Source organism: Pollicipes pollicipes, unplaced genomic scaffold, assembly GCF_011947565.3.
Source record: "Pollicipes pollicipes isolate AB1234 unplaced genomic scaffold, Ppol_2.1 Scaffold_4002;HRSCAF=4701_pilon_pilon_pilon, whole genome shotgun sequence".
NCBI lineage: Eukaryota > Metazoa > Arthropoda > Thecostraca > Pollicipedomorpha > Pollicipedidae > Pollicipes > Pollicipes pollicipes.
Genome location: NW_023596420.1, coordinates 9,574,428 through 9,592,302, shown reverse-complemented (window position 1 = coordinate 9,592,302; position 17,875 = coordinate 9,574,428). Strand labels below are relative to the sequence as shown.

Below are 17,875 nucleotides of genomic sequence, written 5' to 3'. Positions count from 1 at the left end.
GCGCTCAAACGACGCCGACGACGGCTGAGGTCACGCCGATGTGGTCCTGCAGGCGCCGATGGCCGTGTGGGTCGGCTACCCGCGGCGTCAACAGGCAGTCACACCAACACAACAGAGGCTGATACCGGTGCATCTCAGATCCGTCAGCTCCACGGACACTGGAGAGCAGCACCACGTCCGGCCAGCGCAGCCGCGCCGTCCCAGCCGCCGGTCGCGTCACCGACCGATCGGCTGCAAGACGGCACCGGCTCGCCGGCCTCCCGCCGGCCGCCACCGCCGCCCTCCAGCGCACCCACCTCCAGCATGATGGCGTTCTCGGTGCACAGGTCGTCGGAGGGCAGCGAGTTGGCCTGCCAGCGCAGCCGCTCGTCCGGGTTGCTGAGGTACTCGGTGCGGGCGAGGTCGGGCCGGTACGCCACGGCCGCCTGCTGCAGGTGCGCGCACCAGTTGGAGAACAGGCTCTGGCGCAGCTGCTGGTCAAAGTAGCCGGCGTACGCCAGGAAGGCGGCCGACAGCAGCACGTCGCCGATGATGGTGAGCATCTGGGAGCGGAACGTCTCGCTGGTGGCCAGCCACCGCTCCCGCTCGATGCTCAGCGACTTGAGCAGCGCCATCGAACGGTCCACCTGGCCGGGAGAGTAGGCGCAGTGCAGCTCAGGGCGGGCTCAGCCACACGAGAGCCCGAGGGCACATCGGGGATCCATTCACGTGTTCACAAGGAATAAATCGAGGCGTCTGATGACAAGCACAAAACTCATCCTCTGGATCACAAACAGACCAATCGGAGCACGAACAATCCCAGATAATCAACGAGCAACACCGGCATCATAGCCTGCGATATAAAAACGATCTGACATGAAAGGCGCATTATTTTGTCATGCCAACGGCACATGACCAGATGGCCAACTGATCTAAATCCACGCGAGCCCTCGACCCTTTTCGAAAGTTCCTTCTCCAGTAAGGCCGGTTTGGTTCAGCCCCACATGATGCCGTGGCCCACGGGAGTCCATGAACTTGACGTGCCGTGCCGCCTCCGGCATTCAATCAACCCCCGTCAACTAAAATCAGCTTGAGCTTCTCCTACAGCCATTAGCGTCGCAGTCTCTAGCGATCTGCGGCACGGAGGGTCAGGTGAGACACTGGTGGCAGCTAGTCTCGAACCCACACCCTTCCCCTCACCCCGAGCACGGCATGATGGCGTTGCCGCGCGGCGCGTCCAGTAGTCTCACCTTGGCCTGCACGCTGGCCAGGTCAGTCTTGATCGCCTGCGCCTGCGCAATCAGCACGGCGTACTCCTCCTTGTAGCTGGCGATCGAGCGCTCCAGCTTGTCGATCACCTGGCGGGACACGCATGCTCCCGGTCAGGACAACGGTCCGCCCCGGTCAGGACACGGGGCCGCTCCGGTCAGGGGGGCACCGGGCCGCTCCGGTCAGGGCACCGGGCCGCTCCGGTCAGGGCCGCTCCGGTCAGGCGCCGCCGGGGCCGTCACCGAGACCCGGGCCACGATGAGACTGATGAGACAGTTATAGTCCCATCACGGCCTGAGCCGCCAGGCCACCTTATCACCCACAATCATCAACATGTCGTAGCCGCCGCAGCAGGCAGCACCGTCGGTCGCACCACGCCCCCCTCCCTCCCCCCCCCCCCCGCCGCCCCGCTCCAGGGCCGGGACGCCGCCGAGATGCGCCGCGCGAGCTCACCTTGGTGATCTCCTCGGCCTTGTGTTTATTCTCGTCCGCCTGCGACTCCAGCGACTTGAGCTCGTTGCGCAGCGGGTCAACCCGCTTCAGCATGTCGGCGTAGTTGATCTGGGGTGGGGCGCGAGCGACCGTCAGAGGGGGCGCCGGACCGGTCACGTCCACACCATTAGTCAGGGAGCGGCTAGGCAGCGGCTGCTCAGCCGGACGTCCCGAGCACTCCCACCGTGGGGATCCAGCGCAGCGAGGGCGTAATGCGATCGTCACATACACTGGAGAAGGCAGCGAGTACAATGCACACCGCGATGATTGCATATCAAACAGCGCAGAACTTCAGAGCTATTGAACGCGCGATGGACGCGGTACGACATACATAATACATAGCCGAAAAGTCATCTCGGGAAGAAAACGCTGTCGATGCTCGCTTTCGGCAACGGCATCAAGGAGAAAACTTAGTGGCCGGGGTCGGGCCCTGACCTGTGCGATGGCCCACTTCACCATGGGCCCGCAGGCCGACGAGGCGTTGTTGATCTTGGCGAAGTTGTAGTCGGGGTTGGAGAGGTAGCGCTTCCTCATCTTCTCCCGAATGCTGTCACTGTACGGACAATGATGTTTCGTAATAGTTACGAGAACTGGTCGACACGCAACGGCTCGTGGCGGCGTTTAGCCGCGCGAGGCACCGACCCAGTGAGCTCCGGCGCGGCGACCCAGTGAGCTCCGACGCGGCGACCCAGTGAGCTCCGGCGCGGCGACCCAGTGAGCTCCGGCGCGGCGCTATCCGCCCCTCCGGTGGTACGCCGGAGACCGGTCGTCCAGCACTGCTCGGACGTCGACTGCAGGTGTCCACTCAGGGGGAGAACTCCGCGCCAGGGAGCATACATGCCAGACCCAACACCACGGGATCAGCCATGGCCTGACCGTAGGTGCAGGATCGCATCGTTTGGAGGCGCCGGTAGCGAACCCCAGCACACTGCGTCGAAGCAGTGAGCACAGACCACGGACGCAGCGCCACACGGCCTGTAATGGATGCCATGCCACCGCGTTGAATGCGCTGCCTCGGGTCTGCTCGACAGACCACAACGGCACGGCCGGCACTTGCCTGATGCTCTCGGTCGAGTAGTTCACGATGCTGGGGATGAAGCTGTCCTTCATCAGCACACTGCGGATGGTCTTCCAGTCGGAGGTCTCCTCGCCGAGGAACAGGCAGATCGACTCGAGCGCCAGGCGGACCAGCGCCGGCGGCAGACTCATCGAACGCAGTTCCACCAGATTCTGCTTCTTGATGGACTTGACGGCTGGGCGGCGAGCGGAAGAGCGCGGTCAGTCAGGGACAGGGGCTGTGGAATCGCAGCTACAGTGATCCTTTGAGTCCAAGCTGTTTTTACAATGCCGTGTCGGGTGCAGCAGGGGGGCCGACAGGATGAGTTCAGGCCACGGTCGGCGTGCCGTGCTGCATGACGGACTGACGTGCGGCTAGAGGCCCACCGTGCATAGAGTTCAACCCTAACGCCGTCAAAAAGCAGAACCAGGCAGACCACAAGCCACCGTCGCGCGATTTCACCACCGTTTTGGTGGCTCGCGCCACAGCCTGCTTCCACGACCACTCCGCCACACTCATCTCCAGCCGCTCCCCGGTGTCTGGCGGCGGACCGCAGCCCGGCAGCAGACAGCCGGCCGGCCCGCGCGGCGCCCGTACCATTCTGCGCCTCGATGACGGCCGGCTCCACTCCGGCCAGCTCGGCCACCACATCCTCGCGCTTGACGGCGATCTCGCGCGTCTGCTGCTCCAGCTGCGCCTGCACCTCCTGCGAGTGCACTTTCTGACGCTCGGCCTCCTGCTGGTCCAGCACCATCTGGCGCAGCTTCTGATTAGCCGCCTCGTTCTTCTGCTGCAGCTCCTGCGCGCCGACGGGGGAGACGGAGGCGTCAAAGGGGCGCCGAGTACTGGACGAGGCGGCTCAGCTGGCGCCGAAGGCCCACAAAGCGCCGCCATCTGGCCAACGTTGGGCGTGGAAGGGCAACGGTGTGCGGTGAGCTCACATCAGGAAGCAAGAAACACCTGCGCTGTCCGAGGCTGACGTGGACAAATGACACCGCGAGGGCACATCCATTTCCGCAGTATGTCCGCGCATTCACGCGGCATCAGCCGAGCAAACGTAGTCCAGTATCAGCAGCCGTAACAAGCCGACCGTGACACTTTATACTCGGCCAGGCTCCGGACTGACACCGCTGCGCAGATACAGCGGCGGACTGGCGAGCGGCGGAGATTGTCAGCCACTCACCTGAGACTTCACGGCCAGCGACTTCTGCATCTCTTCCACCTGCTCCACCGTCTCGGCGATCTTGTTCAGGCCGACGTTCAGGTGCAGCTGCTGCTCCTCCAGGTCGGCCCGCTTCTCGTTGTACAGCTTCACGAAGTGGTTGATGAAGTCCAGGTAGTGCCTGACAGAACAAAAGGTCGATGGTGAGGTGTGTGTTGAGACCATTCCAAAACGTGGGGTACAGGGCCGACGTGTGCCTGGGGCACAGACCGTCGCAACAATTATTTATGGTGACTTATGGAGCGCATTTACGATGCGCTAGTATTATTCTGATAGCCCGCAGTTGGACGTCGGTGGTGAAACTACCAAAAGCACGTGACCACCGTCCACCTCTGAGCTTTTCCCCGTCGCATCGCAAGCATAAGGTAGCCAAGCAAGACCCAAGTCGTTATAACTTTATTTTCCCTGCAGACGCCACAACCCCCAGCCCTGACCTTGACCCATCAACCGCCCCCCCCCCCCCAGCCGCAGCCACTGTCGTGTGACAGTCGCCGCGGAGCAGCCCCGCCCCGCCCCCCGGCGGGCCCCCGCACTTACCGGGGCGTGATGGCGGTGGTGCGCTGGCCGCGCTTGGCCAGCCGCTGGTTGGCGCGGTGCAGCGACTGGTGCACGTGCACGAAGGCGTTGACGATGGCGTCGCGGTGGGTGGGCGGGTGCGGCAACTCGTCGTACGCCACCGGGAAGTAGTCGGGCGGCGACCAGTTCATTCGATCCAGGTCCACCCGGTTGGTGAACTCGCGGCCCACCTGCAGACGCGGCGGGCGTCAGCGGGGCGCGCACCCGGCCTCAGGAGCGCGGCGGGCGTCAGCGGGGCGCGCGGCAGCCGCAGCCGGCCTCAGGAGCGCGCCGGGCGCGGGGCCGTGGCCGGCGGCGGGGGCAGTCACGGCCGAGCGGCCACCGAGCTCGTCAGCGACACGCTGCCCAACATTCTGCCGACCTCTTCGCCAACCGCGACGCCTTAGTCCGTCACACGACCTGATGACGTTGCAGCGCACCCCAATCTCAACAGACCAGGAGCGCGCGCGCGCGTTCGACTTTGCGCGGACGCGTCTACTCTACCAGGCTTGCCACACTGGCCCGCGGCGCTGACGCATGCGCGCGCGGCCGCCCCCACACGGACCGCCTACCTGGAAGAAGGCGCCGTTGCTCCAGTCGCCGAACCAGTTGAGCACGCAGCGGTTGAAGAGCGCGGGCGAGGTGGCAGCCCGGTCTTTGAGCCCCTCCGAGCTGGGGTTCATCGTGAACACCACGTGCAGGTTGCGCATCACCTGGCTGGTGAACCACTTGTACAGCTCCTCGTTGGAGTCGAGCATGAGGCCGTCTCGCTGACTGCCCTCCTTACACTGGGTCATGAGCGCCGACGCCTCGTCACCTGGCGACGTCAGGGGCCTCTACACAACGGGCACCGGGCTCTGAGCAGCGGCTGCTGGGCGAGAGCTGCGCACCCGGCGGAGCGGGGGACCTTCCGGGGGCACGTCGCCAAACGGTGATACGCACCTGGCGGGAGCAGCGCGCACAAACAGTTTCTGTCGCCTGGATGAACTCCAAACCTAGACAGGCGACACCGGCGACTCTGGACCTTATGCACGAGGAAAATCAAAACACACAACAGACTGCAGCTATATAGGTTAACAACCGTGGCATACTAGCAAGTTAAATACTTTGTAGACTATCAGCCCTTTGTCAGCAAAGATAGAGCAGACTGGCAACCTTATTTTGTCTCCATTGAGGCCCCTCTATGTTTGTTGCCATATCCTGACCTATGGCATCCCTGGCCCTGGTAAAGTGAGACAATCTCACCCGTCGACATCACTTGACACAAAGAAAAGCGATGTAAAGATGCGTTAATACACGGTACGTTTGCTACGGTTTTACGATGCGATGGTCCGTTCTGTTCACTGCTTCACTGTCTGCATTGTTCACTACTGATGACCGACACTAGACACCTCGTAGGTTTCTCCACCATGGCCTGACAAAACCACGCAAAAAAAACCAACGGCAACGATGCTGTTCTACCTCCACTCAGTCACCCACCTTCGAAGAGACCGGGCACCTCTCCGTTGGCCAGCAGCGTGTTCATGCGCTCGAGGAAGCTGGAGTCGAGCATGTTCGACTCGTCCAGGATGAAGCAGACCTTCTCGCCGCGGCAGCCAGAGCGCCGCAGCACGGTGCGCAGGTCCTCGTCGAAGTCCTCGCCCGTGTACTTGTTGTGCACCTGGGGCGGGGGAGGGGCAGGGGGGCATTATTAACCAGGCAAGCGAGCGTTCCTCCGGCTGCCGGTCACGCCCGAGGACACATAAGTGGTGACAACGAACCGCTGACAGCGAGATGGTCGATGATCGGGTGCGTTCAACCTTTCCCCTCCGTGGGTACAGTGGCAATGCTGCCGACGCCACGACGCTCTGTGCTCCCGCCTACACACCTTGATCTGGAATACAGAGAGCCCGTTCATCCAGGCGACGAAGCGCGAGAGGGTGGTCTTGCCGGCACCGCTGACGCCGATCAGCAGCAGGTGGCCCTGCGGCTGGCGGTAGATCCGGTCGATGCGCAGCACGTGGTCCAGCACCTCGTTGAACAGCACCAGCGGAACGTCCAGCTCCTCCTCGTAGAACACCTGACAAAAGGGAATGGGGTTACAACATGCGGCGGCGGACGAGTCGGTACGATCCAGCCAGTGACGGCATCACGCAGCCGGACCGCGCCGTAAGATCCAGCCAGTGACGGTATCACACAGCGGGACCGCACCATAAGATCCAGGTCTTGCTGGCAAGCGAGGATGCCGAGACAAAACCACTCATATGTTCGTCAATCCGTACATTATTGTGTTTTCTGATCTCATCTCATCGTCAAATAAGTCTACATGGGACGAGTTTTCCAGTTATTAGGTGGTGGGCGGTAAGTACTATGTGACGTGACTGCGGCAATGTGTTCGTGTTTTGTAGTGTTCCCATTATGGGTGCATTTGGTACGCACCAACGTAATAACATTTTATCTTACTTCAAATGGCCATGCTTCATTTGCCTTCTTCGTACTTAAATATGTTTTGCAGATAGTATTGCACAATTTCCATCCTTAAAAAGCTCAAAACTTGTACAGATTAACGAATATATGAGTGATTTCGCACTAACTATCTTTGATCCTAACGACATGTAAATACACGCAAGCACGCAAGCACGTACGCACGCACGCACGCACGCACGCACGCACACACACGTACGCACGCACGCACGCACGCACGCATGCACACACACATACATACATATATATATATATATATATATATATATATATATATATATATACAGTTACATCGTATATTAGAACATACGAGCATGCACTATTCAGCGTTCACTTTGCTCTAAGGATGTTTAAAAGACTTGCACGATCCACAGCTCGGGCCACGAGCCACGACCACCGGCGGAGGCCACAACGGTCCAGAGCTCGAGCCACGAACCACGACCACCGGCGGAGGCCATAACGATCCAGAGCTCTGGCCACGACCACTGGCGGAGGCCACAACGCTGGTGCCATCCACCTCGGCGTGGCGTGACGTCACGCCCCAGCCGAGCGGACTGACTGACTGACCTTGAGCCGAGCCTTGACGTACTCGCGCAGCTCCTCCTGGTCGACGGGCACGTAATCCTTGTGCAGCCAGTTGGAGTAGAGGATGGGCCGGCGCAGGGCCGTCTCCTTGTCGATGTTGGGGAAGTGTCGCAGCGCCACCTGGTCCACGTGCTCATTGGTCCAGGTGCGCTCCTCATCGTACACGAGCCGGTCCTGGAAGAGGCGCAGAGCCTCGTGCGCCCACAGCCGCACCAGGTCCTCCACCGAGGCGGCCTCCATTGGTCTGGCGGCGACAAGCGGGCGGGCCGGCGTCAGTAAGCTGGCGAGAGCGGCCGGCTCGCGGCAATACCCCGGCGTCCCGAACGGGGTATGGCCTGACAATACCGCCCCCACAAACCCGTCACGTCGGCTGACACCGGCGGCCGCCGCAGGTCAGCACGCGTGCCGCCGTGCTAGCGCCTTCGCTGCGCTGCTTCGACAGCTGGCAGTGACTACCGCAGCCCTCCAGCACGAGTCTGCCAGCCGCTTCAGTGCTGCGCGAAGGCAGCGCCGGCCGTCGCGCCCCTGCTCACCGGATGGCCTCGCAGATACCGCGCACCCAGCGGGTGAGCTCGCGCGGCGAGTACACGTAGTGCGGCTGCATGTCCTGCGTGAAGCGCTGCTGCGAGCCCAGATAGAACTCCACCATCGCCGACGTCAGCGGCTCGGCGTACGTCTTCAGCGCCGGCTGCATGCGCAGCATCGCCCGGTTGAACGTGCCGTAAATCTGCCGGGTTAGGGTAGCATCACATCAGGGGCGTCCAGCGCCGGCGGCAGGCTCGTGAGCAGGCGGTCACCGAGCGCAGCAGTACATGGCAAGCGCGTTGGTGCTTGGTGGCTTCGATGAAGGCTCCTGTGGTATCATTTGAATGGAAGTAGACGAGGAAAACAGGGGACGCAGCTCGTAATTAAAGCCCAGTTCAGAGCACTTCTGGCTGCAAGCGGGGTGAGCAAACCACATGAAGACGTCCACCAGCCCGAGTGGCACCGGACCCGTCTAAAGAGCGCCTCGTCCGTCTGAGAAGCGTCACACCCGCTTGGGCAGTATCTCGCCTGTTTGAGGGACGTCTCGCCCGGGTAGTCGACGTAGACGACGGGCATGTGACGCAGCAGACGGTGCGAGAGCGGCTTGCGGCCGGGGTCCGTCGGCGGGTTACACGCGCCCACGAACTGCGGACGCAGGGCGGCACACGACGCGTCTCAGAACACGTCCGCACGCCGGCACAGTTCGCATGCACGCATACGCACACCGATCAGCGCGTGACTCGCCATCTGTATTAGTTCTGATCAAGACCCCAGCCCTGGGCTTCAGCTAAACCGCTGGAGTCGTGTCGCACCTTACTCACATCGTCCCAGTTTGATCCAGACCTGACATGCACACTCGTGTCTTCTACCCAGTGTGATCCACACCTGCCCGACCCAGACCTTGCCCGATGGCCTCCACACGTGCCCCCCGTGACGACTGGCCCCAGCCGGCCCACCTGTATGCGCTCGAGCCGGATCCAGGTCTGGTCAGTGGTGCGGTAGAAGCCGCCGTGCTCCACCATCTGGCGCATGAAGCTGATGACGCGCTGCGTGCCGTACTGGTCCATGTCGGGCAGGTTGATCTCGTCGCAGAACACCACCAGCCACTTGCCCAGCTGCCGACGGATGGGGCGGCAGCGCGGCGTGAGGCGGGGGTGGGCCAGCCGAGGTCGGCCCCCGAACGAGCACGGTCGCGGCCGCCGGGTACAGAGGCTGCACATTCGCAGCGCGCGGGGAGAGTTGGCGAACGTGCGGCGCCTGAGGCCACCTGCCCACGGCATCACATGATTTGGGTGGCTCAGAAACAACGGAGATGCTGTAGTTCGCCGTTATGACAGCCGGAATACGAGACGGACTCCGCGACGAACCATCCGCCCTGCACATTCACACCGGCATCCCCCATGTTCCGGAGAATCTCTCAGGGGCAGGGTGGTGGGTCCCGCTCACCACACTCACCAGCACGGGCGCCAGCACCACGCCGTTGGGCGTCTTGCGGTACTCGCAGTAGTGGTCGAACGTCTTGAGCAGCAGCTCAGGGGTGGTGGCCGACGAGAAGTTGAGGCCGACCACCTCCAGGTCGGGCAGCGAACGCAGCGCCGAGAACAGCGTCATCGTCTTACCGGACCCGGGCGGGCCGCACAGCACTGCCAGCAGGTGGGTCAGGTCAGGTCAGGTCAGGTCAAGTCAGGCGCCGGCTCGCCGCGGCGGGCACGCAGGGCTTCACAACCTCAACTTCTTGGTTAGGGTTCATCTGCTCCTAGGGTAGCCGAGCGGGGCAAAGTTACTAACGTCATTTTCGAATGTTTCCAGCTTTGCAACGCTTTCAGGCCATACACGCTGCCATTCCACAGATTGTTGTGCTTCATTATTTGGTTCGTCCTAAACGGTCCACCAGCCAATGACCCTGGAGCGGCCAGGTTAGCGCCGGGCGGCCGGGCTACGACATAATGCAGCTCGTAAAAATGCACCCCGGCCACAACTCTCCATTCCACCAACACTGCTCCCCTGCCTCGGTACGTTGCCTGCCGGTACCGGCTGGGCCGAGCCGGGGCCGGGGCCGGGGCAGGGCCGGGGCCGGGGCCGGGGCCGGGGCCGGGGCCGGGGCCGGGGCCGGGGCCGGGGCCGGGGCCGGGGCCGGACCTACCCAGCGGCTTGTGCTCGGCCAGCCAGGTGTAGAGCAGGGCCTCGTGTCGGACCGTGTCGACGGTGGGGATGACCAGGTCCGGCGCCGCCACCATGTGAGTCTCCACTTCGATCTGCGGCACGCGCTGCGACCACGGCACCCAGTCGCCCTGGAGGGTGATCTGGGGAGCAGACAGCCGGGCCGAGGTCAACCGTTGGATCAGGGGCACACAGCACGGCCGGGTCAGAGGTCAGTGGCGAGCGCACCACATGATGCCGAGGGGGCGGCGTGCCCCATCACGCGAAGAGGGCAGACGAAAGGGGATGCGAACCACGTTGGCCCATTCTCACGGCTCCTGTTCCTGTTGCCTATTTTTTGAGTGTTGTAAATCGAAGCATAAATGAACTCACTACAGCCAAGGAGCAGCAAAGTAATGATAAGTCGACATTTCAAATACTCGGTCAGGCTGAGCGATCGCTGACTTCGTACGATCAAAATTCAAACCTACATAATAAGACACACAGCATCTCCACAACAGCAATGCAGCGGCTATTTTCCCTCATATTCTAGGTTGGCGAATACCCCGCAACAAACACAGAGTCAAGTCGGAACGCTCCGTGCCACCCGGTGCCACCGCCGCCATCCGCAGTCCTGAGCTGCGCGGACACCCCCGCACCACACCCCATCCTCGCCCTCTCCTCCCCGGCTCAGGCGCACCTCGTAATCCACGATGCTGCCGGCCGTCGGCGGCAGCGCGATGGTCGTGCTGCCGCGGATGAATTCGCCAAGCTGGTCGCGCGTCTTGAGCTTGCCATCGCCGGCGAAGCTCCAGATGAGCGCGTGCACCAGCGCGCGCGGCACGTACGCCTCCAGCTGGTCGGGCGTCAGCGGAAAGTCGGAGTGCTGCGCGTTGTACTGCAGCAGGTTGCGGCAGGCCTGGTTCAGCATGGAGAAGAGCGAAGAGAGCGCGCGCAGCCGCGTGAAGTCCATTACGTGGTCGAGCGTGCGCGCGAACTCGAGGCACTTGACCACCAGGCCGTCCGAGGCGAGGTGTGCCTGCAGCAGTGTAGCCACCTCGCGCTGCAGCTGCGGAGGAGGCGGTGGGTGGTGCCGGTCAGAGACACTGGTGCCGCGGCGGCGGTGCGAGTGGGCGGCCACACGGGAGCGGCGGCACCGCCCCGCCACCGGGGACCGAAAAGGAACATCGAAACAAGAGCTTCGGTTGCCAACGGGCCGGCGCGATGATAATGACGATGATTTGGCCCCGAGGGCGCGCCGACTACCCTGCTCATATGGCCCCCATTCATAGTCGCCTGAGAATGCAGCATTACGAAGGCACAAGCTCAGAAAACCCTCTTCCACATCAGAACTTGTGACACTGATGCCTGACTTGAACGGGTCGACTCAGCGGATCGGTTTGCGACGAGGCCAGCGCGCGTGGGCCCATCGGCGCCAATCTGCCACCGAGCGCACTCCGCACCCGGCTGGCCGGGCGCAGTACGCGTGTGAGTCCTCACCTGCAGCGTGGGGCTGACGGCGTCGGCGGCGCCGGCGGCAGCCGCGCGCCGCTCCTCTTCGCCCTCCTCCAGCGGCACGCGCCGCAGCCGGCTCAGGTAGTTCTCGAAGATCATCTCAGTGGTGAGCACGTCCTCAGAGAACCAGACCATGCCGCAGCGCGACACGGTGGCCGGCGTGGCGTACTTCAGGTCCTGCACCTGCGGGCAGCGCGGGCGCGCAGAGTCAGCGGGCGCGCGCACGAGCGGGGCGGCACGGCCTGTCGAGCCCGGCGCCCAGCGGACCCGAGAATCGCCACCCCGGTGGTAAAGCCACCGCCCATATGAAAACGAGCCATACATTCAGCCGCCACCATCAAAAGTCAAACATCACGAGGCCCATCCAGCAGGCACCTTGAGGACCACGCAAGCCATCGTCGCACAATAACAACATCGCAAGCTAGGGTGCCAAACCATGAACCACTTCCGCCGGGACCCCGGCATCGGCCGGCTGCCTCGCACGTGCGGCGGCTGTGGCCCGCCGCAGCGCCGGTCACGCGGCCGGAGCGCGCCCCGGCCGCGACCACGCACCTCGAACATGACGCGCACGTTCGGCGGAATGGAGAGTCGCTCGCCGTTCGGCAGCGTCAGCAGGCGCGTGTTGTCCAGCACCGAGTTGAGGTTCTCCACCCACTCGGGATCCACGTCGCCGTCGAAGATAATCCACTGGCGCTTGTCCATCTCGCCGCGCACGTTGTCGATGATTCGCCTGAGGCGCGGCCGCGGACGGACAGTCGAGGCGTGATCGTGATGCGCCATAATGACATAGGCAGTGATGGGATAATGACCAGGCAGTGAACGTGTATCAGCAGCATGTTCTTTGGCACGTATGAAACAAGACAAAACTTTGGAAACAGATATTCACAATCACGAAAGGCAATGCATACGCCATGCGTTGGTCACGAACGCCGCCTGGCTGCTGCCTTGGGTGCAGGCCACTACACAGGACCGGCGAACGCCGATCCACACGGTAGATTACCATCGCCGTGATGGCGTTAGTAAACTCTGATCGGACAAGTCACAGTAGAACCCGACGGAGGCACGAGCTCGAAGCCGCACGATCTCGGCACGGCTGGCGCCGCCCACCAGCTCCGCGGCAACCTCTCGGCTCACCTCAGCGTGTGGGTGAAGAGGCCATCGTTCCACTCGCGGGTGTTCGGGTCCAGCACGCCGTACAGCGCCTCTTTGGAGATGGCCTTGGGGTCGATCACGTGCGCCACGCCCTCCACCCCTTCGAGCAGCTCCAGGGCCTGTCGTCAGGTTGGCGGCGTTCCGCGTGAGAGGGGAGGGGGGGGGGGGGACGCAGCAGCAGACCGAGAAACAGAGCAGTGGACCGCCCTGCGTGCCGCCCCACAGCTAGCGACAGCGCCACGGGCACTGCGGTGCCAGTCGATCCGTCCATACTTCGCCGCGCTCACGTGTTTCGGGACAAGAAGCCTGTGCCCGAACCAGCAGTGCTAGTACAATGGCCCTAGGGCAGTCCCTCGACACGTGGCGTGAGGCCGGAGTGGCCGACGTACCTTGAGCAGGACCCGCCAGGCGGAGGACTTGCCGCTGCCACTGGGGCCCACCATCATCAGGCCGTGGTGCAGCTGGGTGATCTGATACAGCTGCAGCACCTGTCGACACCGGCGGCGGCCGGGGTCAGCGCTCCGCCGCCGTCTCCAGGCCGGGTGACGAGCAGCGCTCACACGCGGCCCGGCCGGCGACGCTCTCCTCCCCGTCCCACGCCAGGGCCGCGGTCAGAGACCGCTCGTCTCCCCGGACAGAGGAGTTCACTCGTCTCGGAGGCAAACAACGGCCGCCTGGCCGCCTTCGAGGCTGACCTCACAGCGGTTTGTCTGTCGGGTAACTTCATATGACCGGACGAGAGGCACGCGACCAGGGCTAAACCGTCCCATCGACACAGCACTTGGCGTGAATACTTAACACACCGCCGGCAGCAGGCGCCTCACGAACACTCCATGACTGCCGCGTTACGAAGGGCTACCAACTGACAGTCTGTTGACGAGTGTCGTGCGGCAGGCTGTTTTGGCACACGGCGCCTCAACAGCAAACACGACATCTCGCGGCGTCTCGACATAACACCGGTTGTTAGCCTGGGGTCCAATAACCAGCCGTGCGCGGGGTGTGAGCCCGGCACCCAGGACCACCCGTCCCACGCCCCTAGTCAATGACTGTGAGCAGTCACGTTAGGGACACACGAGAGGTCGCTGCAGGGACGCGTGGTCGTGTTACCGATGCAGACGAGCAGCACAGCACATGGAATATTAATGTCGCCCCATGGTCACACCACACAAAATTAGTGTCCAGGCGGGCGCCTCTGAACGTCTAGCATGTCACAAGCATGCGATGAGTTGCCATAATACGACACGTGGCCATCATGCGACATGACAGGCGGCCCGGTGAATGGCTGATGCCAACTATGACTGGTATCACTCGGACCCGGTGTCGCCGCCGAATCCTCGATTTATACGATTGTGAACCGCTGGCCTCGGTTTCGTCAAAAGGATTTTTCACTGCAATAACTTCACAAAGTCAAACAATGTCAGTAACAGGCTTAGCTGTCCTGTCACCCCAGCTTGATTCTTTGCAAACGTTGCATACTAGATTCGGCTACAGCTTCGGCTTTGGTCTCGTATTTCTTACATTCGGCGCCGCTGACTTCGGCTTCGGCTAAGTGTACCCAAAGTTCGAAATCATCGCCTCCGTATTCGGCTTCACGTTTTACAGCTACGAAGCTTCTAGCTTTGGGCTCCGCAGTTCCAACCTTCAAGGTCGCTAGTTTCGGCTTCGACTTCGGCCTCCTGTCATTGTCTTGGCTTCAGATTCAGCTTCCAAGCCACAAGCCTGGGAGTTCATTCCCAGGCCTGAACGCGACACAGCGTGTAGCAACCATTGTGGTTGCCGACTTCATGTCTAACGTGTGAGCAGCCTACGAATCCCTGCTTAGCGGACAGAGAGGAGGAAGTCCGGGAAGCCTGTGATTGGAGCATCCGTCGGATACCACGTGAAAAGTGGCGAAAGCCACCGGCGATTCGGTGGAGCCGACAGTTACAGCCAGCGCGAGGAGTGGTGACGCCGGCCAGTGATCAGCAGCCACCGAAGCAGCGGCACAAGGAGCACAACAGGTGTCTGCCGCGAGCCAGCTGTAACGCCGGCAGCGACCACCGCCGCGCACTCCCTCCACTACCAGCAGACAGACCGCGAAGCCAGCGGGACGTCCCGGCGCTACCAGCCCGAACGCCAGCGCGAGCAGGCCAGTCGCCATTCGATCACCGCCGCGAGGACCAGGAGCGGTCAGTGGGTCCGCTGTCCGAGCGCGTGCTGTCCGCGGCATGCCGAGCCAGACAGCGGCGCGGGGTCGCCGGCCACCTCCGCGAGCGGCGGCCGGCGCACCACTGCCGCCCGACACGAGGCCGTGCAGCGCTACAAAGCGGTTACGCTGCGCATGCGTGGAGCGGCGCGGCGGCGCCGACCGTTTACCTTGTCCAGCCAGGTCTCGCCGGCGTAGGCCTGCGCCACGAGACAGCGGCACCGGTTAGAGTATGGGCGCCGACCCAGCTCGGCTCCATCACGAGAACCACACGCGCCCGGTTCCACCAAGAACACAACACACTTCTTGGCCGCCGGCTCCTGCACAACTTTACACGGTGCTGAGGTGCGCAAAACGTAAAACACGCCCCTACCGCCTATCTCGTCATTCGCGCGTATCCCCGCCACTAGGGCGGACCAGAGGGTCGCGGTCCAGGTCCGGGTGCCCGCCCCCGCCCGGCCGTCCCCCACCGCTCGGTCGACGGACTGGAACCGGCCCCAGCGGCGGCAGTCGGCACTGACCTTCTCCACCCAGCCGGCGCCGGCCTCCTCCCCCTCGCCGTACGACAGGTACTCCTGGCCGCACACCTGGGGGGCGGAAACGGCAGCTCAGGTCAGGACAATGCCAGCTTAAAGAAGCTCGACCTGACAAGGGCACAGCGCGTCGGGAGAAGTGCTGCCGGCTAAAGCACGCACGGCAGCAGAGTGATGACGAGTTATGTCGAGCCCTCTCAGCGTCAAGACCATGACCTCCCCGGATGAGCCGCAGTCAGCGAGCGGGCGACCGTTCGGCCCATGTGACGGAGCGCGCGCCGACCCACGGGCGGCGGCGGCGGCGCGGCTCTCACCTGGCGGATGTGCTTCTTGAGCTCGTCCATGTCGGCCCGCTGGTACTCCACGCCCGGAAACACGTCCGACAGCAGCGAGAACAGCAGCGGGATGTCCTCCGCCACCAGCTTCGGCACCATCGTCTCGCACAGAGACTGGATCAGGATCTGGCGGCACGCGAGCCAGCAGTGAGTGTCACACGACGGCGCAAGCAAGACGCCGGGAAACTGAACGGCAATGATTCGATGCTAGTGAAGAAGAAGGAAAACGCTGCACAGGCGTGGTGGCGTACGTCAGCATCACGATAAAGCGGTGCAGAAGACTGTGCCAATCAACATATAAAGAATAGGAATGGCACAGGAGACCGCACGCAATCGACAGTTTTCACCCAGGGTCGTAACGCCACGCGTGTCTGAGCCCTGACCAGGTGGAGCCCAAAGTCGCGGCGCCTCACACGCCGGATGCGGGTTTAACAGCATGTCTTTCCGGGGCAGCCAGCCCCACGCCAGCCATTACGCCCAGCAGCACAGAATCCGAGGCGGCCAGACCGGGACACCCGTCAGACACGGCGGCTCAGGCAGCTCTGTCAGGAGCACGCTCGCCAAGGGACTGGGTACCATCAGCCAGCCTGGACAGGCGCCGCGCGCCGCCCGCGGCCGTCGCCAACTGACCTCCTGCTCGGGCAGGTTCTCGGCGATGTTAGCCTCGTCCACGGGCTGGTTCTGCGCCGTCAACAGCTTCTTGATGTGCGTGATGCGATCGCGCTTGACAATGCCAGCGCTGCCCAGTACCGACTTGAGCGCGCGCAGGCTGAAGTCGTAATGCTTCTGACTGGAGAGCTGCTCGTCGCAGAGCCTGCGGGCGCGTGGGGAGGGGGGGGGGGGGGCGAGATGTGATCGAGCGGCGTCACGGCTGCGGTGGCGGGCTGCCAGCGGCGGACCTCGGAACACACACATGCACACGCACACGCACACACACACACATGGTACACGGTACACGGCACGGCCTGAACGGCAAGACGCGGCCGCTCCGGCCATACACCATCAGAGGAAGCGCACACGCAACAACCACAGCTTAACAATACCGCAAATGCGGGATTTTTGGAGACAGAGCAGCAGACGTGGGGTCCAGGCGGACGTCAGAAGAGGACAGGGAGGAGCGTCCCCCCTCACTGCGACACCCAGCGATGCCGGACGGAGCCAACACCCCACCCCACCCGCGCAGCGCCGCTGGTGCCGCTGACCTGAAGAACGGCACGATCTTGTTGGCGAGCCGCTCGGCCGTGCGATAGCCCTGTGAGAAGAGCGTGACTTCGGCGATCAGCTGCATGTTGGGTCGCGTCATGGCCAGCGAGCGGAACAGCTTCTTCAGGTTGTCGGGCAGGTTGGAGCGCGCCGCGTATCCGGGGTTCATGGTGATGAAGATGGCAATCTGCGGACTGACGGTCGTCTGCCGGCCCACCAGCTCGATCGACTGCACCGCTGCAGAGAACGTCACCGGCCGGTCACCACAGCGGCACGCTACACTTCGAGTCTAATGTATTTACTGGATAACTATGCAAGCCCTCGGAATCCAACTCCTTTCATTGGGGAGGGATATCGCGATGCTGGCGAAAAATTCATTACTTTAACACACAAGTGATCCTTGTAGGCACATAAAAACCTGACCCTTTTTGGACGCCACCCTTTTCTTTCAGTGCGCGTCCAAAACCACCAAACGCTGCAGCTATTTTCCGGCAAGATTCAGCGCTCAAACATGCATGGCTGAAAATGACAGCACCAACAGACCAGCTGTGGTCCGATGCCCGCTGCAACGCGCAGGTCAGCCTGACAGAGTCGGTCGCGGGTCGGCCTGAGAGAGTCGGCAGCAGGTCGGCCTGACAGAGTCGGCCGCGGGTCGGCCTGACAGAG

The 17,875-nt window shown here is 62.8% G+C and overlaps 1 protein-coding gene across 1 annotated transcript in view; it reads right to left on the bottom strand.

The window, feature by feature from the left end:
- LOC119093778 (dynein heavy chain, cytoplasmic-like) overlaps window positions 1-17,875 on the bottom strand; it is a 55,772-nt gene that overhangs the window by 12,188 nt on the left and 25,709 nt on the right. The window contains 27 exon segments of the mRNA XM_037216787.1: window positions 297-626; window positions 1,230-1,337; window positions 1,702-1,809; window positions 2,176-2,293; window positions 2,798-2,993; window positions 3,395-3,596; window positions 3,981-4,140; window positions 4,557-4,765; window positions 5,147-5,391; window positions 6,054-6,234; window positions 6,442-6,633; window positions 7,605-7,866; window positions 8,156-8,349; window positions 8,676-8,792; window positions 9,104-9,262; window positions 9,603-9,790; window positions 10,291-10,450; window positions 10,987-11,355; window positions 11,787-11,984; window positions 12,354-12,531; window positions 12,936-13,072; window positions 13,343-13,441; window positions 15,309-15,338; window positions 15,660-15,725; window positions 15,986-16,132; window positions 16,637-16,820; window positions 17,209-17,446. Coding sequence (XP_037072682.1) covers window positions 297-626; window positions 1,230-1,337; window positions 1,702-1,809; window positions 2,176-2,293; window positions 2,798-2,993; window positions 3,395-3,596; window positions 3,981-4,140; window positions 4,557-4,765; window positions 5,147-5,391; window positions 6,054-6,234; window positions 6,442-6,633; window positions 7,605-7,866; window positions 8,156-8,349; window positions 8,676-8,792; window positions 9,104-9,262; window positions 9,603-9,790; window positions 10,291-10,450; window positions 10,987-11,355; window positions 11,787-11,984; window positions 12,354-12,531; window positions 12,936-13,072; window positions 13,343-13,441; window positions 15,309-15,338; window positions 15,660-15,725; window positions 15,986-16,132; window positions 16,637-16,820; window positions 17,209-17,446 — 4,775 coding nt within the window.